Source organism: Phyllobates terribilis, unplaced genomic scaffold (genome assembly GCF_046119375.1).
Source record: "Phyllobates terribilis strain yellow unplaced genomic scaffold, ASM4611937v1 Scaffold_2__4_contigs__length_985480577, whole genome shotgun sequence".
NCBI classification, from domain to species: Eukaryota; Metazoa; Chordata; class Amphibia; order Anura; family Dendrobatidae; genus Phyllobates; species Phyllobates terribilis.
Window position 1 is genome coordinate 465,798,199 of NW_027362762.1, and position 27,241 is coordinate 465,825,439.

Sequence of the window (27,241 nt, forward strand, 5' to 3'; positions counted from 1 at the left end):
TAAATCCACAATCTCTGATTCATTTCCAAATAATTGGAATGGCACATTTAAAGTGAAAAATAATAAGACAAGTATATTAACAGTTAGAAAGAGTGGGCACTGCCAATAAATATATACAGGGTGCTGCCCATATGTACACTGCTCAAAAAAATAAAGGGAACACTTAAACAACAGAATATAACTCCAAGTAAATCAAACTTCTGTGAAATCAAACAGTCCACTTAGGAAGCAACACTGATTGACAATCAATTTCACATGCTGTTGTGCAAATGGAATAGACAATAGATGGAAATTATTGGCAATTATCAAGACACCCTCAATAAAGGAGTGGTTCTGCAGGTGGGGACCACAGACCACATCTCAGTACCAATGCTTTCTGGCTGATGTTTTTGTCACTTTTGAATGTTGGCTGTGCTTTCACACTCGTGGTAGCATGAGACGGACTCTACAACCCACAGAAGTTGCTCAGGTAGTGCAGCTCATCCAGGATGGCACATCAATGCGAGCTGTGGCAAGAAGGTTTGCTGTGTCTGTCAGTGTAGTGTCCAGAGGCTGGAGGCGCTACCAGGAGACAGGCCAGTACACCAGGAGACGTGGAGGGGGCCGTAGGAGGGCAACAACCCAGCAGCAGGACCGCTACCTCCGCCTTTGTGCAAGGAGGAACAGGAGGAGCACGGCCAGAGCCCTGCAAAATGACCTCCAGCAGGCCACAAATGTGCTTGTGTCTGCACAAACGATAGGAAACCGACTCCATGAGGGTGGTATGAGGGCCCGACGTCCACAGATGGGGGTTGTGCTCACAGCCCAACACCGTGCAGGATGCTTGGCATTTGTCACAGAACATCAGGATTGGCAAAGTCGCCACTGGCGCCCTGTGCGCTTCACAGATGAAAGCAGGTTCGCACTGAGCACATGTGACAGACGTGACAGAGTCTGGAGACGCCGTGGAGAGCGATCGGCTGTCTGCAACATCCTTCAGCATGACCGGTTTGGCAATGGGTCAGTAATGGTGTGGGGTGGCATTTCTTTGGAGGGCCGCACAGCCCTCCATGTGCTTGAAAGAGGTAGCCTGACAGCCATTAGGTACCGAGATGAGATCCTCAGACCCCTTGTGAGACCATATGCTGGTGCGGTTGGCCCTGGGTTCCTCCTAATGCAGGACAATGCCAGACCTCATGTGGCTGGAGTGTGCGAAGCAGTTCCTGCAAGATGAAGGCATTGAAGCTATGGACTGGCCCGCCCGTTCCCCAGACCTGAATCCGATTGAGCACATCTGGGACATCATGTCTCGCTCCATCCACCAACGTCACGTTGCACCACAGATTTTCCAGGGGTTGGCGGATGCTTTAGTCCAGGTCTGGGAGGAGATCCCAATGGAGACCATCTGCAACCTCATCAGGAGCATGCCCAGGTGTTGTAGGGAGGTCATGCAGGCACATGGAGGCCACACACAATACTGAGCCTCATTTTGACTTGTTTTAAGCACATTACATAAAAGTTGGATCAGCCTGTAGTGTGTTTTTCCACTTTAATTTTGGGGGTGACTCCAAATCCAGGCCTCCATTGGTTAATAAATTTGATTTCCATTGATGATTTTTGTGCGATTTTGTTGTCAGCACATTCAACTTTGTACAGAACAAAGTATTCAATGAGAATATTTTATTCATTCAGATCTAGGATGTGTTATTTGAGTGTTCCCTTTATTTTTTTGAGCAGCGTATAAAAGATATACATATCACAAAACAAAAAACCATATACATAAAAAACATTAAAAGATGAAATCTGCAAAACCCCTCACCTGTCTCTCTACCTTTACAACTCTTCCCATCATGCTCATTTCATCAGCTGCATCTGCTTCAGATCCAATTTGAGGAAGTTTCTCCCCTTTCTCCCGTGGCTTCTTTTCCAAGGGGATAGGCCCCCTGCCTACAATTTGATCCACACTGCAAGAAAAGTCCATATAATGAGGATTTATAAAGATTATATGAAACATGGAAAACCTAGGTTTATAGGAAGGATAAAGTTGAAATGTGTAAACTAATGCAATGCTAACTTTCACTCATTGCACAATGTATCCTAGATCAGAAATGCTACAATGTACCACTGACCGGCACTGCAAACTCTTTATTCGTCCAAGCATGTCTAGGTGGCCTGCGGAGTACTGCTCAATGACATCTTTCACATCGTATGGACGGAGAGTCTCCTTGAACTTTCTCTTTGCTACAAGGAACTTCAGGATCCTAGATTAGAAAGATAGAAACCATTACAATGATAACACGTATTGATCTGGTGGGGCTGATACAGATGATATGCATGATTTGTAACTTGGATAAGTCGTTGTTTGTGGGACAAGAAAGGGTATGGTATTGTCCTTTTAAGGAAAGTGTTGCAATTTCTTAAGTGTTAGAGATGATTTAGGAATAAGTGTAGTTTGCAAAAGTGGATATGTGCTGGAAATAAGTAACTCTTATGTTTAGAAAACTAAAGCTGTGATTCAAGGCATGAACTGCATCCCAGGAATGCATAGCGGGGACTTGTTAATGCCACAGATATGTTTTGGTTTCACAGAGGAGTAAAATAAAAGTGTCATTTCCATTGGTGTTGAGAAGCTTTAATACATATAGGTTTGCAACAACCAGTAACTCCGTTATTTCCATACGGTAATAGGGCTTTAGACTTGGTTCATTTTTTGTGAACCTACTCTTACTTATTAGGTTACATTCTCACATACCAGAATACAAACAAAAAAGTAAAAACAAATCTGTTGTGGATTTTGACACAAATTCCATGAACTGCGAATTTATCAAAATCTGCACATTAAAGAAATGAAATACAGCAGATGGAATATAACACATGCCAAATTGTTTTGCATTTATACAAGATTTGTTAATCTGCTACCACTATAAAGCCCCCATACACAATAGATAGCTATTGGCCTAAAGGTTGCTTGGCCACTTGTTTGGCTGGCAGCAATGTCCCCGACTCCCCCATGCACCTGAGACTCCTATGGCCGTGACTTATCTTCTTGAGAACAAATGGACTATCAGTCTGAAATCAGACATGCCAGATCCTCCTCTCCCCAACATTATCTATTGGGGAGAGTAAGAGGTCCCCATACATATTAGACCATTGGCCAAACCTGTCGATATCAGCGGGTTCGGCTGGATTTTGTTTAATGTGTTTGGGGGGCCTGAAAGGGAACCTGTCATATTGTACGTGCAGTCCAATATGTGGACCACATGGCATAAAAAGTAGAAGTTGAGCAGAATGATATACAGTGTTGTTGGAAAAGATTCAGCATAACTTGTATTTTATCCATTGAATTCCCTGGTGTCTATATGCATATGAATCCAGTGGACAGTCCTACTGTGATTGACAGCTATCTCTACATGCACTGTCAAGATCGTCAAACACTGAATAGGACCGCTCACTGGACTCATGCATACAAACTAATAAATTAATAATAAATACATTTAAACAATTAATAATTCAGGTTTAACTGAATCTTTTCCTACAAAATCAATCTGCTCAGCTCCTGCTGCTCTATAACAAGCTGAAATCTGCAGCAAAACTGTGGTTTCTGTTATACACTAAGAACAATTCAATTTTTCATGGTGATTATCAAGATTATCAAGACTATCACAAATATCACAGCCCAGAAAGGTCACGTACTGCTCATCTTTGGAGCGAACAGCTCTCTGCTGCTCCCTATCGTCTGTATAATTACACGATTGGCCGATGATTAATGGAGGAGGAAGCAGGCTGTTTGCTGCCTGGTTATCAGAAAACAAACAGTGAGTGTATGGTATATACACCTGCGGATTCCAACACAAGGAATATGTGTGTGGCACCCCAGGGGTCTGGTTGCCACAGTAATAGAAATATTACGTCTGAGAGCAGGTGGGAGGTTTCTCTGGTCAGGAGCCCTAAGCATGCAACACTTCCTGCCCAGACCTGGGAGGGGAGGAATCTGCCCTTATAAACTGGGTCTGGGGCGGGATTAGAGAGTCAGTCAGAGCCTGGAGACAGTTCCAGACACAGGGAGAGTTACAGCAGGAGCTCTGTAGGAGCAGTAGCTGAAGACCAGGGGCTGGAGCTGAGCAGAGCTCGCTCTGGCAGAAGAATTTGATAACCGGACACCGGAGTCCGAGGCTCTGGGGACTGATATCCACCCAGCAGCAGAAACCAGCCGACATGGGATTCCAGGTCCTCTGGCCATAGAAGCCCGGAGGCTCAGTCACAAGGAAGGGACCAGCACCGCCATCCAGGAGCGGAGGCTAACAGAAGGCCCCAAGTCACCAGCCATACAGGTGAGCACCACACGGTATACTCAGGGACGTGGGCTACTTCTACCCGCTTACAGCAAGGTAGCCAGAAAGAGTGCAGATAGACGGGGAGGCCTACAACTCCACCTGGCCAGGGGAACTCCTGTTTGCTCGCAGACTGACCAGGCCCCTTATGTTAGCCAGTACTCCCGGGAGGGTCTGCCTTAATATCACCAGTAAAGACCCTGAACTGCACTGCAAAGACTCTGAGTCGTTCCTGCTTCATCGCCGCACCAGCACTACTAGTGCTGGGACTCCCGTGCACTATCACCCTCACCATCAACTACACTGCCCGGGGGCTCCCCTCTTCCCGTAGGGAGTCACACTACCTCAGCTGCACACCATCAGCCCCAGCGGTCTGCCTTGCAGCGGCGGTCCGCGCTGACCGCAATCCACGGGTGGCGTAGTCGGACAATTAACCTAAAGCCCCCACAAAATACCGCCATCGGCCTGACCACCCTCAGCCATGGGACCGGGTCACCGCCACGGATTCTGCAACCCCCAGAGACCCGCCTCCGGGTATCCCACACACGTCCACACTAGGCCCAGGGGGCGAGTCAGCTTTAGCGTAGTCGGCAGGATTAACCTAAAACCCCCACAAAATACCGCCATTGGCCTGACCACCCTGAGCCACGGGACCGGGTCACCGCCACGGAGACTACCACCCCCCAGAGACCTGGTTCCGGTTAACCCACTACACGTGTACGCTAGGCCCAGGGGGCGAGTCATGTGTATATACTCATGTATGATCACCGCTAACTCCATGATAATCCCAGACTACTCGCTGCCACCACCAGTCGGTTTTATAAATACAGGCTGACTGGAGGCCTGGTTTCTGGTAGCGTATGGCTTCAAGGCACGTTTACAGAACAAAAGAAACAGAATTATTACATTTTATATGTAATCCAAAAGGAAGCAGTGCTTATAAAAAAAATATACAAGAGTTTTACAAAAGGGACAAGACAATGCAGCACATACAGTAACAGAAAATAAAAGGGATTAACAAGAGAACTTACTACACCGATCGAAGATAATTCAGTTTAGCCGAAGGAGAGCGCTTCGCTTGGGGCCGTTTAGTAAATGCGATTCGTGAATACACGATGTGCATTTCTCTACATGAACTCAGATCCTAATTTGGCTTGATCTTTTATGAGCCCCTGAGTTCCACCCCCCCTCTAACATGGGCTGGGTTGTGGGCATTTCTCAGCCCTTCAGGATTTTTTGAAAATCCTATTTATGCGATAACTCCTCTACGGGTGATCGCAGAAGTCCGACATCGCTGCCATATTTTTTACTGCGATTTTATGGTGACCCAGAGACCAAACATGACATGCCTGTTGTTAGTTATCTGGCCCTTACTGATTTGTGGCTTAAAGGCAGGTGTCACGGATATGAAAAAAAAAAGTATCTTCTTCCCAGACTAGCCCTGCCGTTAAAAATATATGTCTCCTCACAATAGGATTTATACTAACTTCAATATTCCATATTTTTTTTCGAAGACATATCTCTGTTGCAAGTGCAATACTTCTCTTACAGGGACAAAGGTGTATAGTGTAAATGTAAAACACTTCCCTTGAAAGGACAATTTATTTCTTGTGGGCAAATAGTTTCTTCCAATTCTGTGTCTATGTGCAAATACATGTCCCTTTTGTTGTCTGAAAAGACCTTTTGTCTAATTACCTGTCCATTCTGAACCTCAGTCTTTCTCACAAAAGGCATCTTCTTTCAGTCATCTGGTCATCAAAAGGACTTCATGCATATTAATTAGGGTGGTTCACTTCCCTATGTGTCCAATATATACATCACAGACTTACCTGTATTAGTGTATTGTGTAATCCTAGATCTAAGAGTGTGAGCTCTTGTCTACTACTGCAACTGAGAGAGGGGAGGAGGGAGGAGGGAGAATGTCCCTATCTGGTGGGGCTGCAGAGCTGGTAATATGTTCTATGACACATAATTTGTGATGTTCTGCACCCCCTGGGGATACGTAAGGTCAGCGTACACAGACACCCCCTGTCCCCACGAGCACAGGGAAGCACGGGAAGTGAGAGAGGGTGGCCCATGTAGCCGCTGGTATGGCACAACACTCGCTCCCAACCCTGACAGTCTGAAACCCCTTTCAGCAACTATGCCGATATGTTAGCACACATGTGCATCATAGGACAGAAATGACTCATCTATCTGTATATTTAGACTGCCAGCCCCTGATGATTCATGGCAGGAGTAAATGAGTGAAGAAACCCGTAGGGCATAATCTCTAGCAGAACGATAAGATCTAAAAGGAGAGTTAGACAGCCTCTAGTATAATAAATATAGGGGAACTATAGGCTGAGGTTCCAACAATCATATGATGCAGAGACAAAAACCTTAATCTGTCACACACTAAACAGGATTAAATCTGTGTGCACCTGAAAATAAATTGAAAGAACAATATGAATTGAGTTTATCCATAACAAAGAGATTTCACCCTTTGCTGGTCATAATTGTCTAAGGACCACAAAAAGGAAACATTATGATATAATACAGGTAGCACTTTTATAGAGTGCAATATCTGATGCTTATTGACACAACTGCATCAGTGTATCATTAGTTATAGATATTAGGGCTATATAAGTGTTTGCTGAGAGAAAAGCAAACAGTTTAGTTTATTTTTCACTTTTATTAAGGATTTTATTAAGATAGTACAATAAAAGTTTAATTTTATAGTTAATATTACTCCAATTGGAACTGTCAGTGAATTAATTTTAAAAATTCTTTGGAGAAATCTGTTTAATAAAATGCAGTGAAATTGCTGAGACCCTTTTCACTAGCACCAGTGAAACAGAGCCCTGCCAGCCCGATTGGACTGCCACTAGTTCCTCGTTAGATATAACCCTTGTCCGTTAACAGGATTACATCGAACAAGAAACCAGGCCCGGAGGCATGTAAAGTTAAACTGAGAACACCGACGTGAGGATTCGTGGATCGAGATAAACGAGCAGCCCAACTTTAAAATATATATTTAATTGCCTTAAGTTCACACTAGACAAAACACTATATACTATGTCATACATGCCAGGCAACGCAAGACGCTACTGTTTCTAGTACTAGGCAGTGGTGGGATTGTGTCCATTCTGCTGTGCAAGTTAGCAGGGAGTGGTTGTCTGGAGTTGATTGGGAGGTAATCAATATCTTATCATTTCCTTCAGCATCAAGAGGGCTATTTAACCTGTTCCCAGCTCAGGTCTTTGCTGGTTATTGCAGTTCATATGAGTTGATGGAGAGTGGTGCTAGCAGTATTGGTTGCTCTCTTTCATGGTTGGTTTTAGGATTCGCTTCCTTTTCTCTTCATGCTACACTCCCAGGGTTTTCCCACAGAGGTACCTACCAGTTTCCAACTAGGCTCCGGCCGCGTCACCAGACACCAGGTGCCCGGCAACAGCAGGCCTGGGAAGGGCTCTGCCAAAGTCCCCCTCCTATTATCTGGGAGCTGGCTGAAGAATATCCTGGACCATTAAGGTTTGCCTAGATGGGGAAGCTTGCGCCAAGTATGTCTGCGCCTTTGCTGGTTTGGTGTCAGTCGTGCTGGGTCTCTCTGCGATTGCTCATATACACAATGGTTATACATATACCATATGTGACCAATGGTCAGATATGCAAATACAGGTGGTAGTACACAAGGTATAAGCAGATGAAACATGTCAGTTATCAGCTTGATGTTCGGCCTTGTGAGCTGGACCACATGGATGAGCAGGGACCTCACGCCTAATGTAACTGTTTAAACTGTCCTTAAATTGTATTGAATTTATTGTCTGTATATGTCCCCGCTTAATTGTAAAGTGCTGCGGAATTTGTTGGCGCTATATAAATAAAAAATTATTATTATTATTATGGGTGGTGTGGGGTGCCAGCTGTTTCCAGATTCTTCCAACACAATACACGTTGTGACTCTGAAGTGAACAGCAAGAAAAGAGAGCCACATGGCCTCAAAAGATAAAAAACCCCTTGGTCGGTCACTCCCTTTACCATCAGCGGGATGGTTCTAGTCTCCCTTCCCCTGGGCTCTTGGTACCTGAAGCGCCAAAACGTATGATGGTTCATAACTTCTCAATGGAAGGTCATAAAGGTGACGGTTTTGGCGCCATCGGATCCGGTCGGCCCCCGTTATGCTTGAAGACCAAATACAGCTTTGCTACCTGTCTTCTACTAGTTGTTCTACATATCTCCCTACCCTGGGGTGCTAGAACGGATCGAGACCCTGGCAGGTGTTCGGCCAATTCCCAAGATCTCGAATATGTAACCTGTATACAATCAGGAGGGAATTTGAATACAGACGTTACACAGCATGCGGGAGGGGGTCATCCTGTCAAGAGAATCTTGGTAGAAGCTAAGTGGGGGTGTGAGTCTTTTCCTTTTGAAGCTGATGAGGCTGGACCACCTGCTGAGCCAGGTGTCCAGTTTCAGCTTCACATTTTAAAGGAGGATTGTAATCTCAGACCGGATATGATACAGTCGATTGGCATGAAATTATCCCACATATTTTTCACAAGGACATTGCAGATGCTTTTCACAAGTAAATGATTAACTCATACAGCGTCACTTTTATGTAAAAAACATTACCTGAAAGTGTTCCTGATCCCATTATTCTCCTTACATACATCAATCATGATGCCACTTAACACAAATTAGTGTGAAGAGCAGTTCAAGGATGGGTTCACATGTAATGCCATAGCAAGACTGCACTGTGAAAAAAGTGCTAAATCAGCTATGGCCACTGTGAGAAATCAGGCTAATGAAAGGTGCATGGTTAGAACTGATATGTGACATCATTTATCCTTTTATTTTACATTTGAGTACCGTCTTTCACATTATTTAGAATTTTGATGTATTAAAAATTATCATCATTTTTGTCCTATGCATAAAGTAAAAGGTAGCATGTCACAGAATTCATGTTTCCCAAACAATGGGCAGCATGAATAACAGCTCGGCTGCACAACTGTTTTTATTGAAACGCTTTGAGAGAAAATACAGTTTTCAGATTGAAAATACAATTTGAAGTTTGAAGCTCTTTCTAGTGCTTCTCCAGGAGATTGACAGGTTTCTTCCTATTTACACACATGGAAGGGGAAAGCTGGACAGTGGTGACGCCGGACAAGTCTCGTCTCTCCAAATAGCCAAGGTCAGATCTTTAAACTATGTGTTCTATAAAACGCCAGAGCATTTCAGAGAAAAATATATTTGGCTGTAATCAATCATGCAATAACAAACACACAATGGCTGTGCTGAAACAAAAAAATCTATATGTAGGCTAAATAGAGGTCTATAAGTTTACAAAGTGGCAACTATAGCAAGGAGTAATAAGCTAACGAATACATGCCAAACAGTGTTTGTGTCCCCTTGCTGGAGCGGGACCCAACAGGACGACACAGATTTGGTTTGGTATGCAGTGAGAGGCTGTATCCCTGGATAAAGCTGTACGTGAAACACAGGTCAGGGCAGTAAGGAGTGCCCAGCATCTATATCCACTCATGGGTAAGCACTAGTGTTGAGCGAATTTGCTCGGCATTTCAAATTCGTGTTCGGGGTTCCGACTTGTACGCGCCAAAAAATTGGCTACGCCCATGAACATCCCTGATTTGCCATGCTGTCACGAAGATGTCATATGCGTGACAGCGTGGCAAATCAGGGATGTTTATAGGTGTACCCGATTTTTTGGCGCGAACAAGTAGGAACACAAACACGAATTTGAAATGCCGAGCAAATTCGCTCAACACTAGTAAGCACCACACTACTATACTGTTGTGTTGGGGAAAATATGTTGGTAGCGCTGACATGCACTGTTATGTGTGCCTATGAATTCAACTATTTTTCCCCCCATTAATTATACCATATTTATTTTCGATTTCCATGACATAGTGACTATTTTTACTACCAATAATACTACCAATATAATTTTTATCACCAATCCCATGTATCTTGAATTTCTCTATTGTGGACTGTTCTTATTGTCATTTTTAAGAATAGATTTATATGAATTGATAGTTTCTTGTGACTCCACTGGTCCATTAGCATACAGCGAGGTACTGAAGATAAGTTGATTTTGCTACAATATGTGCAGTTCCATAAAACAATAAACATATTATCAGAATACCTGAGTAAAGGTCTAAAAGGTCATGTGGCAGTTTAACAACATCAGGGAGCCTGACAAGTCCACTTACTTAACAGACACAAACATGACATATGTTTGATAACCTATAGCAGATATTGTACCTGAATGTATGCTGGAAACATATGTGCATGTTTTATCATTTGTGACATCTTTCAGTCCAATATAATTACCTAAAAGCTCTGATCAACGTTTTTACAGTTGGCATGATGTCTTCCATGGTGAGATCACTGGGAGGTCTCTTCTCATCATTCATCTCATCTCCTGCGCCCTCTGCAGGGAGAAATCATAACATTGACATAACTAAAATATTGTATTTTGCATATTTTTAAAGAACATAAAAAGGTATTCCAATCTCATTTATGGCATATGGCAAACGCTCATCTATTCTATTGGTAATAGAAGCAAATGGAGAGAGAGCTATGCATATGCAGCCTGCTCTCCAGTACGGCAGGGTGGGATGGGGCCTCGTTTTCGAGATGTTGGTCCAAAAGGTGGGCTCACATCAATCATACATTTATTGTGGATCCTGTGGAAATGCTATAACTGAGATTCATTAAATCATTTTACATCATTGGCCTGGGACAGCTCATAGAGTCTCGCAGCTTTCAGTATCACCTCTATGCTGATTACACACAGATCTACCTCTCTGGACCCGATATCTCCTCCCTACTAACCAAAATACCACAATGTCTGTCCGCCATCTCATTCTTCTTCTCTATCAGATTTCTAATACTTAACATGGATAAAACAGAATTAATCATCTTTCCACCATCTCATTCATATCCCCATCTGACCTATCCATCAACGTCAATAGCTGTTCACTCTTCCCAGTCCCACAAGCTCGCTGCCTTGGGGTAACCCTGGAATCTGATCTCTTCATCAAACCACATATCCAAGCCCTTTCCACTTCCTGCTGAATCCAACTCAAAAATATCTCCCGGATCCAAGCATTCCTCAGCAAAGACTCTGCAAAAACACTAGTGCATGCCCTCATCATCTCCCGCCTTGACTACTGCAACCTCCTGCTCTGTGGCCTCCCTTCCAACACTCTCGCGCCCCTCCAATCTATTCTAAACTCTGCTGCTCGACTAATCCACCTGTCCCCCCGCTATTCCCCGGCCTTTCCCCTCTGTCAATCCCTTCACTGGCTCCCCATTGCCCAGAGACTCAAGTTCAAAACCCTAATCTTGGCATACAAAGCCATCCACAACCTATCTCCCCCATACATCTGTGATCTAGTCTCCCGGTACCTACCTGCACACAACCTCCGATCCTCACAAGATCTCCTGCTCTACTCCCCTCTTATTTCCTCTTCCTACAATCGTATACAAGATTTCTCCCGTGCATCCCTCCTACTCTGGAACTCTCTACTCCAACACATCAGACTCTCGCCTACCGTGGAAGCCTTCAAAAGAAACCTGAAGACCTACCTCTTCCGACAAGCCTACAACCTGAGTAACCACTGCTCCACCACATTACTGCATGACCTCCTCTACCCCCACCTACTGTATCCCCACCCATTCCTTGTAGATTGTGAGCCCTCGCGGTAGGGTCCTCGCTCCTCCTGTACCAGTCGCTGACTCGTTGTGTTAAGATTATGTAAATGTTTTTGCTATGTATACCCCCTTTTTCATATGTAAAGCACCATGGAATAAATGGCACTATAATAATAAAAAATAATAATAATAGTATACTTAGTATAATTATCTTGTAGAGATCACCGAATCTGCAATTATTTAAATTTGCCAGATTCACTTAAAATCTGATGGAAAATTCAACTTAAATCAATTTAAGGAGCCATGATTGCCATTTATTATTATGCTCTAAAGTCTCCCAACTCCAAAGCATAATAATTGTGGTTAAAAAAACATAAAAATTCATACCCACCTACCCCATAACCTATCTCTGCCACTGCTGCATACCTAAGGCCCAGCTCCGGTCTCACATCCACTTTTCGCCTCAACATGTGTTGTGACGCTATGATATGTAACATCCCACAGTACCATTTAAGGCAACACATACCATGATGTCAGAACGGGCCCGTAAGCACCAGTGAAGAGTGAAAAGGAGATTGGAACAGGGCCTAGGAAGCCAACAAAAGTATGGCAGTGATCGCAGGCGGTAGAGACAGGTGGGTGGAAAAGTAGGAATGATTTTTTGTTGTGTTTTCAACACCATCCCCAGGCCATATTAATCCAACTGAATAGCAGCTTCTGGCTGCCATTTTGCTGAATTTGCAAATATTGAATTCCCAAATATTCAGTTTCACTGTAGAGTGATTACTGTACAGTTCTTCAGCTCCATTACAGGGCAGAAGTCCAGAAAAGGTGCAGACTAGGTTTTGTTTAAAGGGGTTGAGCACATCAGTTTTACTTTAAAAAAATGTGATGAGAACACAATTTTGTGTCACTTATAGATATATAAACATGGTAAAAAGTCAAATTCAGACTTCTGTGAATCACGGTCCGTGTACAAACTGTGATTTACAAACTGGCCGTGGGTCTTCCGTCTCGAACTTACCAGCCTCATAGAATTATCTGAAGTTGATGAATTTAGGTCAGGAGACCCGTGACCAGTCCGAGCGTTAAGGTTCATACACAGATCATGTTTCATGAACATGTGAATTAGGCCTAAGAATAAGTCCATCAGTCACCTCCAATTGAAAATGCTTCACATGAAAAAGCTTTTACCCAGTTGAAGAAAGATCTTGTCACATGTTCCTCCACCAGCAGACATTTTGTAGACAGGAGAGCTGTGCAGTCTGAGAGGAAAGCATGTGCCAACCACATTTGTTAAAAAAAAGCTAAAATGGACAATCCCTGTAAAGTTTCTGTTCTTACCGTCTGCTTGGGGCTTTGGTTTAAGTCGCAATGATGCCCGGAATCTTGTACGATCATTAAAGCTCCAACTTTTCTGCACTTTGGTAGGACTGGGAGTTTCTGAAGTCAGGTCTGGCCCAGGAGATGTCCGCTCTGGTGGAGCCAAATACTGCTTGCTCCGTGTGCTCTGTTTGGGGGCACCACCTCCGCGTAGTCGATCCTTTAATCCTGCCTTATTACTGGGAAGGACAGGAGCAGAAAACACAGCCCATGAGATCGATAAAGTAGAAAAACTTTTAACAGCGCAGGCAAGGGAAAGGTATATATTAGAAACTAGAAAGGTTTGAGAGGGGTAAAGAAGAAGGTGAATGAAGTGAGAGGGAGACAAGTTGAAGGCATACTCTCTATTCTGTTTGTGACAAATAACTTCTACAGAAAGGGAATTATTTCTAAGGTTACAAACTGAATCACTAAATCATCCCCTACTAATGATCAGGAATCCATGCAGTTATGAATTACATGAAATACAACCAGTCATTCAACATGGTGAAAAAAGTTCCAATAACGTTTCAGAAGTCATGCAACAAAAAGGTGTATACCTACTTCACGGAATGGAATTTTGCAATGTAGAATGTATAGAAAATGTATAAGTAAAGAGACAAATATGCTGAAGTGGAAACTTTTTTCCCCCACCATGTTGAGTATTCATGCTAAGAGCCGTCTAATAAGCCATTAGACTCCCCACATTCCATTTCATCAACCACCCCACTTAATTATAAAGCACCTGGAATACGGCACCCATTTCTCTTGGGAGTAATCCTCTCGGAGTTCGTTACAACACAGTTCAGTACCACATGCTGCTAAGACAGGCGATCCTACACACCTCATTCCTCTACTGCGGGCCTTCACACCTCATTCCTCTACAGCGATCCTTGGAAATCATCTGCATGCAAACACATCTTAACGACACTCTTAAGTCCTTGTCTGCCAAGTGAGCTTTGTATGTTCTCATGGCAGTGAAGGGGTTTAAGAAATGTATCAGATCCTAACTAATTTATATCATTTGTGGGCCAGCACAATGCATTAGTATGAGTAAGGTGTAATTTCACATTTATTCTTTATGGGCTGGCCCTCAAAGGGATAAATTAATAAATGACATTATTTAGAGCAATACAATCAATTATAATAGAACTAAAGTAAAGGCTGCTGTGTATTAGGATAAATGGATTGACAGCTCCTGATGAATAAGGACACTCCATCCACCTCTACATAACCAGCTCAGCACAGGAATGAATAATAGACATGATCGGGTGGAATACTATGGATGCAAATGATGTTTCTGCACATTTTAGACACACATTCTTCATCTTCCAAAACACTGGAAGAATCAGTCCTGCAGCTGGGAATATACAGATGTCTATGAGTCTCCATCATGTCGCCCCATGCACAATTATCCTTATACACAGAAACGCTCAGGGGATTACCCTTTACATGTAGAGAAGACGTCTTGGAGACTGTATTTTTGGTAAAGCAGGCTGGACTACTGTCTGCACAATTCAGACACACACATGCAGATCATCCCATTCCAAAAGGTAAATACCTGGGCTTCCAGCCAGCGTACAGGCGAAAGAAACTCCGCTTATTACTGTAAAGAGGCCATGGGTTACTGTTACACATAGTCCAGTCTGACAAATGAAGACAATTGTGGGTAGTGTGATTTATATGTAATGCACCAGTTCTGATCATAAAACAGTTACTTTTGGGGGTATGTGGAAAATAGGCAAACAACCTGTGCCAATGCAAAACTACATTATAACATTGTAATTCCAACACTGCTGGTTTCCTGAACCTACAAGACTGATAGAAAGCATGGTGGGTAGGAAGGATCCTGCTGATATAAGTCAAATGATGGTCATATTGATATAAAAAAAGAACACCGGCCTAGAAAGAGACAAAGCCCTGTCCTGAAATTCACTATAGAAGTCAAAGGTGAAAAAACAGGGGTTGAAAAGTGAAATTAGTGATGATAGTTAGGGAAAAAATAGTGACACTCACAAAAATGATACCGACAGTTACAAACAAACACGGGGGACAATCAACACTTCAGAGTCAGAGGGGCTGGCAAGGATGTGTGCAGGTATATGCAATGCCCGTCACATGCACTTCACAATGTATATTGGACTATCCACATCTTGTCTGAGTTGTGGTATATACAGTATGATGTGTATACATTTCAGATGGAATAATTGAACTTATCCTACATGTGGACATAATACACTATACGGACAAAAGTATCAGGATACCTACACAATACACCTGCAGGAGCTTTCCTGTTCTAAATCCATGGTATTCATTTGGAGTCTGTCCCTCTTTGCAGGTGCAACTCTCTTTTGGAGAGTGTCTGTAGGAATTTCTTCCCATTCGTCCAGAAGAGCATTTGTAAAGTCAGACACAGATGTTGGACGAGAGGGCCTGGCTGCAGTCTCCATTCTAGTTCATCCCAAAGGAGTTCGATAGGTTTGAGATTAGGGCTTTGTGCGCCCACTCATATTCTTCCACACCAAACTCCCCCAACCATGATGCCTTTATGGACCTTGCTTTGTGCACTGAGGCACAGTCATGCTGGAACAGAAAAGGGCAGTCCCAAAACTGTTCACCTAATGTTAGAAGCATACAGTTGTCCAAAATGATGCAGCTTTACAATTGGAACAATCCAGTCAGGCAGGTAATGTTTTTACATTGTGATTCATTACTCCACAGAACTCGTTTCTACCGCTCCAGAGTCCAGTGGTGGCATGCTTTACATCACTTCATCTGGCGCTTGGCATTGTGCTTGGTGATGTAAGGTTTGCATGCAGATGTTCAGTCCTGGAAGCCCATGTCATGCAGTTTTTGTGCTGATGTTAATGTCAGAGAAAGGAGATTTTGAGTTCTGCAGTTACTGAGTCAGCAGAGTGTTGGTGACTTTTATGTACTACGCACCTCCAAACTCGGTGACCCCACTTTACGTGGTCTGCCACAATGTGGCTGAGTTATTGGTCTTCCTATAAGTTTCCACTTTTGATCGTGGAATGTTTATGCATGAAGAAATATTATGAACCTACTTGTTGCAAAGGTGGCATCCTATTACAGAACAACGCTCCGATTCAGTAAGCTCTTTAGAAAGAACCATTCTTTCACAAATACTTATAAAGGTAAGCTGCATTTTATACAGCTGTGGCAATGGGACTGAATGAAAAACCTAAACTTAATGATAAACAGGTGTATCCCAATACTTTAGTCCATATAGTTTAAGTAAGAGAGGTTTCAACATTTGCAAGAATACCTCAGTAGTACGCTACATATTGAAAGAATAGTATGATGTGGAACCTTACAGGGACTTTAAGCCTTTTCTTGTATTTGGAATGTAATGTATGATTATATGTGGAACTTGTGCAGTATTATACAATCTATTCATCAATACAATTTAGTTCAGGCATACCACTCATGTATAAATTAAACAAGTCTAAAAATCGGACCGACATATCTAATGTGACATTCATACAGCACTCATACTTTGCACATGCATTGCTCTGCTCTTTTGCAGGCCCCTCTGCCCTGACGGACACTTTGACGAACACTGGGCTTGGTAACACTGGCAGGGACCCCTACCTTTCCCCAGCACAGAAAGAGGGTGCTGTAGTTTTCAGAGCAGGGGAGACTGGGTGATATCGAGGAGACCCCTGACAGTGCCTAACCCCTCCATTTCGGCTACGGGTTCGATGCCAGGTATCAAACAAAAGAAGCAGTTCTCTGAAGGGGTCAAATATACAATAGCAGTTACATCTTTGAAGGTAATTAGGAGGTGAGGAACGCAGACATAATCATATCATTAGTGCCTCGCTGTTTTTCTAATACCTCTAAAAGGTGAGGACACCCTTGTACACAAGACTGCCCTGCACTGTATCTAAACAGTGATCACTCTTATTAAAACTCACAAAGATTTCAAAGTCATACACATGCAATGATTAAAACCACTTCAAATTGTGCAAATAGTGCACAAACATGGCCCCGACTTGGCGTAAATAAAATATTACATAGCTCTTTTGGTATATTTATATTATCATTCTCAAGCATTCTTTGTTTTGATACTGCCCTTTTCTGCCTGTCACTTTTTTGCCCTTATCGCACAGAGCACTGGATGGTGATATAACAATTGGGTTATGTATATAAGGATGCTTCGCTCTTATAATGTGTGGTTTCTTATTCATGCCATGTTGTGATTTGTTCACTTGGTATTCGGGCCGGGGTCATATTTGTCCACACTTTGTATGATTTTAAATGGCTTTAATTATTGCCTGTACATGAATTTGATATCTATGTTACAGGTTTGTAAGGGATCTTTTTGACATAATGGCAAATAATTTTCCCATATCTGAAGTGTAATAGTGTTTGGAGACATGACAGATACACTGCTGTAGTAGCAATTGCATTTCATATTTCAGTCTACAAACTGCCCCGATAAAATTAATCCAAGTTTAGACAACAGAAAGTTAGTAAAAACAAATTTCAGACTAATTAAGGCTTCATCTGGCCGTTGACGAAAATCACGTTGGGTATAAGTTGGTGGGTGAACCCCTTACATTACATCTTGTTTTCTCTTAATTGCTTTAATGTGCTGCTTTTAAGCATTTTATTTTACACCTTTAGGCAGGCTCTGTTGGATTATGCACATTTTTCTGTGGATTGCACTTGCACTTTGCTGCCAGCAGCATAATGTCTCATTGATAATCCTGCCTACTACACTGGATTTATTTATCTAGCAGCATTTTAGGTTCACCCACCATTTGTTATCTTTGTGGCTGTGTATTTGTCTCACTTTAAGAATATATTTGGTGCATTTGTCTGTATTCTAATAAAGTTTAACATGTTTATATATTTTCATACTTTTTGTGTCCTGCACATTGCTAATTGGGTCCGTCTTTTGCATTCACTGTGTGTATGGACACATCTTTGTATGTTGCTGAGGGAGATAACATTTAGTTCTTTGAATTTTCAGAAGTACAGGTGCATCTCACTAAATTAGAATATTATCAAAAAGTTAATTTCTTCAAAACAAAAAGTGAAACTCATATATTATATAGAGTCATTACAAACAAAGTGATCTATTTCAAGTGTTTATTTCTGTTAATGTTGATGATTATGGCTTACAGCCAATGAAAACACAAAAGTCATTATCTCAGTAAATTAGAATACTTTATAACAACAGCTTGAAAAATGTTTTTAAAATCCGAAATGTTGGCCTACTGAAATGTATGTTCAGTAAATGCACTGAATACTTAGACTGGGCTCCCTTTGCATCAATTACTGCATCAATGCGGCGTGGCATGGAGGCGATCAGCCTGTGGCACTGCTGAGGTGTTATGGAAGCCCTGGTTGCTTTGATAGCAGCCTTCAGCTCATCTGCATTGTTGGGTCTGGTGTCTCTCATCTTCCTCTTGACAAGACCCCATAGATTTTCTATAGGGTTAAGGTCAGGCGGGTTTGCTGGCCAATCAAGTACAGTGATACTGTTGTTTGTAAACCAGGTATTTGTACTTTTGGCAGTGTGGACAGGTGCCAAGTCCTGCTGGAGAATGAAATTTCCATCTCCAAAAAGCTTGTCGGCAGAGGAAAGCATGAAATGCGCTAAAAGTTCCTTGTAGACGGCTGTGCTGACTTTGGTCTTGATAAAACACAGTGGACCTACACCAGAAGATGACATGGCTCCCCAAACCATCACTGATTGTGGAAACTTCACACTAGACCTCAAGCAGCTTGGATTGTGTGCCTCTCCACTCTTCCTCCAGACTCTGGGACTTTGATTTCCAAATGAAAATTGGAACTCTGGGACCTTGTGGAGTGTGTCAATGACTGCCTTCTGGACATCTGTCAAGTCAGCAGTCTTCCCCATGATTGTGGAGCCTACTGAAACAGACTAAGGGACCTTTTTAAATGCTTAGGAAGCCTTTGCAGGTGTGTTTTGTTAATTATTTTAATTTACTGAGATAATGACTTTTGTGTTTTCATTGGCTGTAAGCCATAATCATCAACTTTAACAGAAATAAACACTTGAAATGGATCACTCTGTTTGTAATGTATGAGTTTCACTTTTTGTATTGAAGAACTGAAATAAATTAACTTTTTGATGATATTCTAATTTAGCGAGATGCACCTTTAGGTTGATGATTGAACAACCATAGCATGAACAATCGTCTGTGAACGACTGTTGCTAAGACATACAGAATTTAGTCTATATTGGTCTACAGCTATCTCTCCTGAGCACCTTTCCCCCCATACACATGCACACTTGGTTCAAGTGATCGTGCATGTGTTTTCAATGGTAAAGTAAGCCGCTGCTAGCCACCTCTGGTCATAGCTTATTAACCACAGGACCAAGAGGACTGGGAGTTGTAAATCAATATACTTGATAGCTGGAAGGTCTCAGTAGACATTAGATAGTTGACCAGTCCTACATAGATTAGTGGGTTCATCTAACAATACCCTGTGTATAATGGTCTTTAGAGTACTGGAAATTCTTTAAAACTGATTATTATTTTTTGTTATTATTAGCTTTATTTTTAGGAAGTAGCAATATAGCAATCATTTATGATCTCATAGGTCATGATATAAATGTTACATATTGTTCTGTTTTATTTGCTGTTTACTTACCGGATGTAACTGTTTTAATACACATCCTAAAGCAGCATGCAGTTTACATAGTCCTGTAAACAGTCTAGAAAACATTGTGCAGTGCTATGACACAGTAAAGGAAGGGCTGCACTTTCCTCCAGTGAAACATCCTGTGCAAGTAATTGTTATAAAGAACTGAACCCTTCAATTTGCGTAAAAAGAAACTTCTGTAATAAGATTATAGATATTGAAATGCTGACGTAAATATGTATACATGAAGCTGGCATTTCACTAGCTGAGACTGATTCCTCCTCGTAATAGCAGCATCAGAGTGCATGGTCTCATACAACTCACCTGAAAGATGGCAGGATACTGTCGTAGTAATACCACGTAGCTGTGAGGTAGGAACGACTCACATCTGTTGAGTATAGACGCCAAGCAGCCTTAAAGAGAGGACAGAGTATTCATTGTATAGTACGGTCAACTTTTTTTAGAAAGCGATCACACAAACTAAGGGACTTACAAGCAGAGGGAAGATCCTTTACTTTGCGTTCCAAATTATTATGCAAATTATATTTTTGAGTAAGTATAATGTTCAAATCTTCAATCCTTAGAGTATAAATCACAATTGGACAAACCTCCCAATGATAAAAGTATTTTTTTCAACACTAAAAAACTCAAAATGTGCTGTTCCAAATTATTATGCACAACAGAGTTTCCAAACATTTTATTGGTTGTAAAGAACTGAAAATTTGTTGAATTTACAGCATTGAATGGACTTTATCAGCAGGTTTTTGCTATGTAATCTGAGGACAGCACGAGGTAGTGGTTAAAACACAGATTTCAACGATGTGTCACATGTTAGGCTGTATGCTGTTGTTTTCTTACACTGAAGGTTTTATCACCTGGTGATTATCATTGCCTGGACTACTTCAGACTGTGCATGCTAATCTGACTCCGCCCCTCCTGTGATAAGCAGCTCACTGTCTATATACAATGTAAATACAGAGCTTGGTGTGGGTGGGGTCAGCTTTCTCAGCTCTGCTGCATTCTACATCTAAAAACTCTGATTGTGACAGAACCCCTGCACCCAGTAAACTACGTGATACATCATTGGATCAAAGGTCTCTTTACCTACTCATGCTGCTCTGAGGTAGCAAAACCCTGATGACAGCTTTCCTTTAAGAGTTCATGTGATGAAAGCCGGCCGGTGGGTGCAGCTCTCTGGCGCCCCCTTACCTCTCAGGTCAGTCAAGGTACTGCACCTAGAGAAAGTAGTGCCAGGAAGCTGCAACCAGCGCAGGGAACACGGTAGTGTGTTATCCCTTCAACGTCACTAAACCGTAACGTCACTACACAGCACAACTCGCTAGCGCCCTCTTAGCCTCAGGTCAGTCAAGGAACTGCACCTAGGATAAGCGGTCGCCAGGGAGACTGTCCTGTAACCTACTGGGTATCGGGGCCCTCTGTAGTGAGGGCGGTATATATATCTTCCTTGGCCGCGCCAGGAATATATATATCTGAACCTCCGACCGTCACTACCAGCCTTCCCCAATCCCCAGTTGGTATGCTGCCACCAGTCCCTATTTTAGATATACGCCCAGTCCGTGAATGGGCCTATATCGGGTCAGGAACCAACCCTGGGTAGCGTTTTTGGCTTGAGCCGAGCTCACACGGACGTGCGTTCGTTATGCAGAATAAAAGGCAGGCCCACAATTACTTGAGGTAATTGATTATAATAATACACTAGATACACGATATACAACTAAATATACACAGGTATAAGGTCAGGCTAAACTATACAACAATGGAATACAACACACAGAATCACCACAGCATATCAGTTACCGGTTTCTTGATTTTCTTGTGACGCAGGGAGAGGATTCTGCGGTCGCAGGCACGGTTCTTTGTTACAGGCTGAGGCCTACCACCGCATGGTCAAACTGCTCCTCCCCTTGGTGGCCTCAGCTGGTGCTCAGATGTTCAGCACACCACTCTTGGGTCAAAAACTGACTTGTCTCTTGTCTGTCCTGCTATCTTACCTGCCCCGTCCCGCCCACTGCTGGTGAGGTCAGCTGGCTCAGTCTCCACCCTCAGGTCTAACTTCGATCAGAAGCCCAAATTCTATGGAACCCAATAACTTCTTCTGGGATGGTCTCATGATACCCCCAGGGGTTCCCATGGATTCGGGCCGCCGTAACCGACCTTTTGATATCAATTATGATACCATACGGTCCTCAGGAATGGCTCCGCGCTATATCTTGGCTTCCAGAGCACGTACAAACGTCTACCGCGGAGGCTTGTGTGCGCAATGGCTCCGGGACGCCGTGATATTTTTTTATTGGCCCATCCCACGCAACATGCGTGTACTATTCATGTTTCTATATCTTATGCCTCCATGCTTGTGACAGACAAAGAAACTAGTCCTATGGGACAAATGGTCAGGTACAGATAGACGAAGCACCCCCCCCTGCTGGCTGTGTTTCCTCTCGAAGTCTTTGAAGCTCCTAGCATTCAAGTGTTAAGTAGGCTTCTTATCTTACAGGAGCCTGGATGGGGGGAAACTATCTAGTTGACGTTTTAACAGAAGGTCCCAAGGGTGGGGGCTGCTGAAGTGTGGCCATCCCTGGATATGATTTATCATTACCAAGATGGCGGCTACAGGTTCATCACACCTCCCCCTATACGAGGGCGCGAGGGGGTAGCACATTCCTGTGTTCCCCCGTGCGTCCTTCTGCACCCTCCCCTTGCCGGGATAACCCGTCAGCGTTACCGTGGTCACGGCCTCTTCTGTGGCGAATGGAGAAGTGGTACTGCTGGAGAGCGAGGCTCCAGCGTAGCAACCTGCCATTCGACCCAGAGACCGTGTGTAACCAGCTGAGGGGGTTGTGGTCCGTCTCCACGGTGAAATGGCTCCCGTACAAGTAGGGCTGCAGACGCTGCAGGGCCCATACAATTGCCAGGCATTCTTTTTCCACCGTGGAGTAAGCCACCTCCCGGGGCAGTAGCTTCCTGCTCAGGTACAAGACAGGATGTTCCTGGCCTGTCGTGTTGACCTGACTTAGCACAGCACCGAGGCCAAAGTCACTGGCGTCGGTCTGTACCACAAACGGCCGGTCGAAGTCGGCAGCTTGCAGTACAGGGGAGCTACTTAGGGCGGCCTTGAGTGCCCCGAAAGCTGTCTCGCAGGCGACTGTCCAGTCGACTGCGACGGGCAGCTTCTTCTTGGTGAGGTCCGTCAGGGGCTTGGCCAGGGTGCTATAGTGTGGGACGAACCTCCTATAGTACCCGGCGGTCCCCAAGAAGGACATCACCTGCTTTTTGGTCCTAGGAGTGGGCCAGGATGCGATGGCATCCACTTTCCCCGGTTCTGGCTTCAGAACCCCCCCGCCTACCCGGTGACCCAGGTAGAGGACCTCACTCATGCCCAGCTGGCACTTTTCCGGCTTGATGGTCAAGCCTGCCCGGTGGATCCGACCGGGCACCTGCCGCAGGTGCTCTAGGTGATCCTCCCAAGTGGGACTGAAGACTGCAATATCGTCCAAGTACGCAGCCGCGTACCCTTCAAGTCCCTCAAGCAGCGTATTGACCATCCGCTGAAAAGTGGCAGGGGCATTCTTCATGCCGAATGGCATCACTGTGGACTCGTACAGTCCAAAAGGGGTGATAAAGGCAGAGCGTTCCCTTGCCGCGGGGGTCAGAGGAATCTGCCAGTACCCCCGGCTCAGATCCATGAGGGTCAGGTACTTAGCCCCGGCCATCCGATCGAGCAGGTCATCGATGCGTGGTATGGGGAACGCATCGGTGGCCGTTACAGCGTTGAGCCCCCGGTAGTCCACGCAGAACCGTGTAGTTCGGTCCTTCTTTGGTACGAGGACTACAGGCGAGGCCCACGCGCTGCTGGATGCCTGGATCACCCCCAGCTTCAGCATCTCATCTATCTCTTGGCGCCTGTTTCCCTGCACCTCGAAAGAGACCCGATATGCTGAACGCCGGATCGGCGGGTGATCGCCAGTGTCCACGTCGTGGACAGCCATCTCAGTCCTTCCGGGCAGGCTGCTGAACAGCCCCCGGAAGGGGTGCAGGGTGGTCCCCAGCTGGGACCGTTGGTCCTCCGTGAGCTGGTGGCCAACCCCCACATCCTCGATGGACCCACCCGCCTTGGCTTGGGTGAGCAGATCCAGGAGGGTTTCTACCTCTCCTTCCTCGGGAAGGTTGCACACTGGGTGGGCAGTCGCTTCCCGCTCATGATGAGCCTTCATCATGTTCACGTGGAAGGCCTTCCTCCTTCCACGGGCGTGATCCAGGGTGACCAGATAGGTGACGGCATTGAGTTTCTGGTGCACGAAGTAGGGACCTTCCCAGGCTGCCTGAAGCTTGTTCTGTGGTACGGGGACCAGTACCCACACCTTTTGACCCACCTGGTAGGTCCTCTCACAAGCATTCTGGTCGTACCACCGCTTCTGGTCGGCCTGGGCCTGGGCCATATTGTCCTGCACCAGCTTTGCCAAGGCCATCATCCTGTCCCGGTGGCGCACGACATACTCGATGACCGACACCTCGGGGGTGGCCAAATCTCCTTCCCATGCTTCCTTCACCAGAGCCAGGGGGCCCCGTACCCGTCGCCCGTACAGGAGCTCAAAGGGGGAGAACCCCGTTGAGGCCTGCGGAACCTCCCGGTAAGCAAATAGGAGGTGTGGGAGGTAACGCTCCCAGTCTCTCCCGTGGGAGTCGACCAACATCTTAAGCATCTGCTTTAAGGTGCCATTGAACCGCTCACACAGGCCATTAGTCTGTGGGTGATACGGGCTGGCCACCAGATGTTGCACCTGCATTTGCTTACAGAGGGACTCCATCAGCCGCGACATGAACTGGGTCCCTCGGTCGGTGAGCATTTCTTGGGGGAAACCCACTCTGGAGAAGATCTCCAGTAAGGCGGTAGCCACCTTGTCGGCCCGAATGGACGACAAAGCTACCGCTTCCGGGTACCGGGTGGCATAGTCCACTACCGTGAGTATGAAGCATTTCCCGGAGTGGCTGGGAGTGGACAGAGGTCCAATAAGATCCACAGCAACCCTCGAGAAAGGCTCTTCGATGATTGGCAGAGTTACCAGTGGGGCTTTGGGGCGCGGCCCCGCCTTCCCCACCCTCTGACAGGTGTCACACGAACGGCAGTAGGCACCCACCGCGGCTCCCATCCCAGGCCAGTAGAAATGCTGAGCTATCCTGGCCTTGGTTTTAGCGATCCCTAGGTGTCCGGCCATCGGAATCTCGTGTGCGATCTGCAACAATTCCGCCCTGAACGGATAGGGTACCACTAACTGTCGGTCCCTGGGCCACGCCTCCGGTGAACCCTGCTGGACCGTTACCCGGTACAGCCGTCCCTGGTCCCAGACCACACGCTCGCAGTCTGACTCCATGGGAGGCTGTGCCGCCTGTTCCTTGAGAGCTTTCAGGCTGTCGTCTGCTTCCAACGCAGCCTGAAATTCCTGACTTGATGTGGCCAGAATCGACGAAACTGCCACATCCTCTGTCAGCCCCTCCGGGCATGTCACCTGGCCGCTGTCTGACCCGGCAGACACTTGGTCAGAAGTGGGGAAGCCGTCGGACCTCTGCAAGGCTCCTTGGGCTCCGGCGCTCCCACTCCTGGTGACAGCGGCTATGACCGCTGTGACCGTGGGTAGTGCCTGCTTCCCCTCTGTTTCTGACCAAGCCGCCCGATCAGGCAGGCTTCCTAGGCCTTTGGACATCTCGGATGTGGGGAACTCCTGCCCTGGGGTCTTACCTGGCGGCTCCTCTCTTGGGACACCCCCACCTCCCATGGCCTGTTCCTCCCCCTGCAGTGGGCCTATACTCAGCAGCCTGGATACCCCTGGGAGCCCTACACTGCCGGTAGCTGCCCCCCTCTCCATCCCTGAGCTTCCCTCTACAGAATCCTGCCCGCCCCCTCCCTCACCGGAGGACAAGAGGTCACGGCACGCCGGCTGAGCACCTCTGCGGGCATCCCCACACTCCCCACCTGCTTTCACTAACCCTGTTTGTGTTGGGTCTGTGCAGGTGTTACCCTCAGGTTTCACTCCCTCCTCCTCAGCAGGACGCACACTACATACAACATGGTTGGCATTAGCAGCAGACAAATCAATACACTCTTGGGGGGCCGAACTTGGGGGTTCAGAGGGTACATACTGCGATACAAGACGCCCCAAGTCGGTCCCTAATAAAACATTTGCGGGAATATTTGGCGTTACTCCCACCTCCCGCATCCCCCTTCCGGCACCCCAGTCCAAATACACCATGGCAACGGGAAGTGCCGGCTCCACGCCTCCAACCCCGGAGACGGAAAGAGTCTTTCCTGGTACCAAGTCCTGGGGGGACACCACCTCAGGCCGTACCAGTGTTCGTTCAGCGCCCGTGTCCCGCAGTCCCATGACCGCAGAACGGCCTATGGTGACGGGTTGGATGTTGTCCAGGGACCTACCACCACCCCCTCCCACACACAAAACATTGGGCGCTCTCTGGGACTGGGATGGGGTCTTTTGGCGCTGGGGACACTCAGCCCTAAAGTGTCCTGGTTTGTTGCATAGATGACAACGTCTTACGTCTGGTCCTTGCCTGGAGAGGGCAACAGGGGGATACACCCCTTGTGTTCTAGGGGCCGGGGAAACAGGGGCATGACTGGGCTTACCCCCTCTCCAGGTGCTGCTGGCAGACTTCTTCAGCTCAGGCGCCCTGTTATTGGCATACTCGTCTGCCAGGGCGGCTGTAGCAGAAGCCCCTGTTGGTTTTCGGTCACGGAGGAACTGTCGGAGGTCCTCTGGGCAGTTCCACAAGAACTGCTCCGTGACGAACAGTTCCTGGACCTCCTGGCGGGTAGTAAGCGCTAGACCCGAGGTCCAGTGCTCTGCGGCTCTCAACAGCGCCCGCATATGATCGGTCCAGGTGTCCTTGGGGCCACGCAGCAGGCTCCGGAACTTCTGGCGGTACGACTCGGGAGTGAGGTTGTACTGCCGGATCAGGGCCCGCTTGATGCAGTCGTAGTTCTGTACCTCCCCGGCAGGTAAGTCCCCCAAGGCATCCAGGGACTTACCCCTCAAACGGGGGGTCAGGTATCTGGCCCACTGATCCCGGGCCAGATGGTGCTGAAGACAGGTCCGTTCAAATGCCACCAGAAAGGAGTCCAGGTCCCCATCCTTCTCCAGTAGAGGGAAGTCCTCAGCTCGGACTTTGGACGACTTGGTCTCCTGATGGGTTGGTTGCTCTAGCGGAAGCCCCCGCTGGGCCAGGTCCAGTTGGTGCTG

General features: G+C 45.7%; 1 protein-coding gene across 3 annotated transcripts in view; it reads right to left on the reverse strand.

Moving 5' to 3' along the window:
* Positions 1-27,241, reverse strand: part of KCNQ4 (potassium voltage-gated channel subfamily Q member 4) — a 313,669-nt gene that overhangs the window by 31,865 nt on the left and 254,563 nt on the right. The window contains exons 8-14 of one of the 3 annotated variants that reach the window (XM_073665725.1): positions 20,298-20,386; positions 16,944-17,084; positions 14,893-14,937; positions 13,314-13,531; positions 10,644-10,743; positions 2,109-2,240; positions 1,799-1,943 (exon numbers count right to left, since the gene is read on the reverse strand). In XM_073665725.1, coding sequence (XP_073521826.1) covers positions 1,799-1,943; positions 2,109-2,240; positions 10,644-10,743; positions 13,314-13,531; positions 14,893-14,937; positions 16,944-17,084; positions 20,298-20,386 — 870 coding nt within the window. The remainder of the gene's footprint in view (positions 1-1,798; positions 1,944-2,108; positions 2,241-10,643; positions 10,744-13,313; positions 13,532-14,892; positions 14,938-16,943; positions 17,085-20,297; positions 20,387-27,241) is intronic. The other 2 variants (XM_073665727.1, XM_073665726.1) reach the window with 2 other exon arrangements.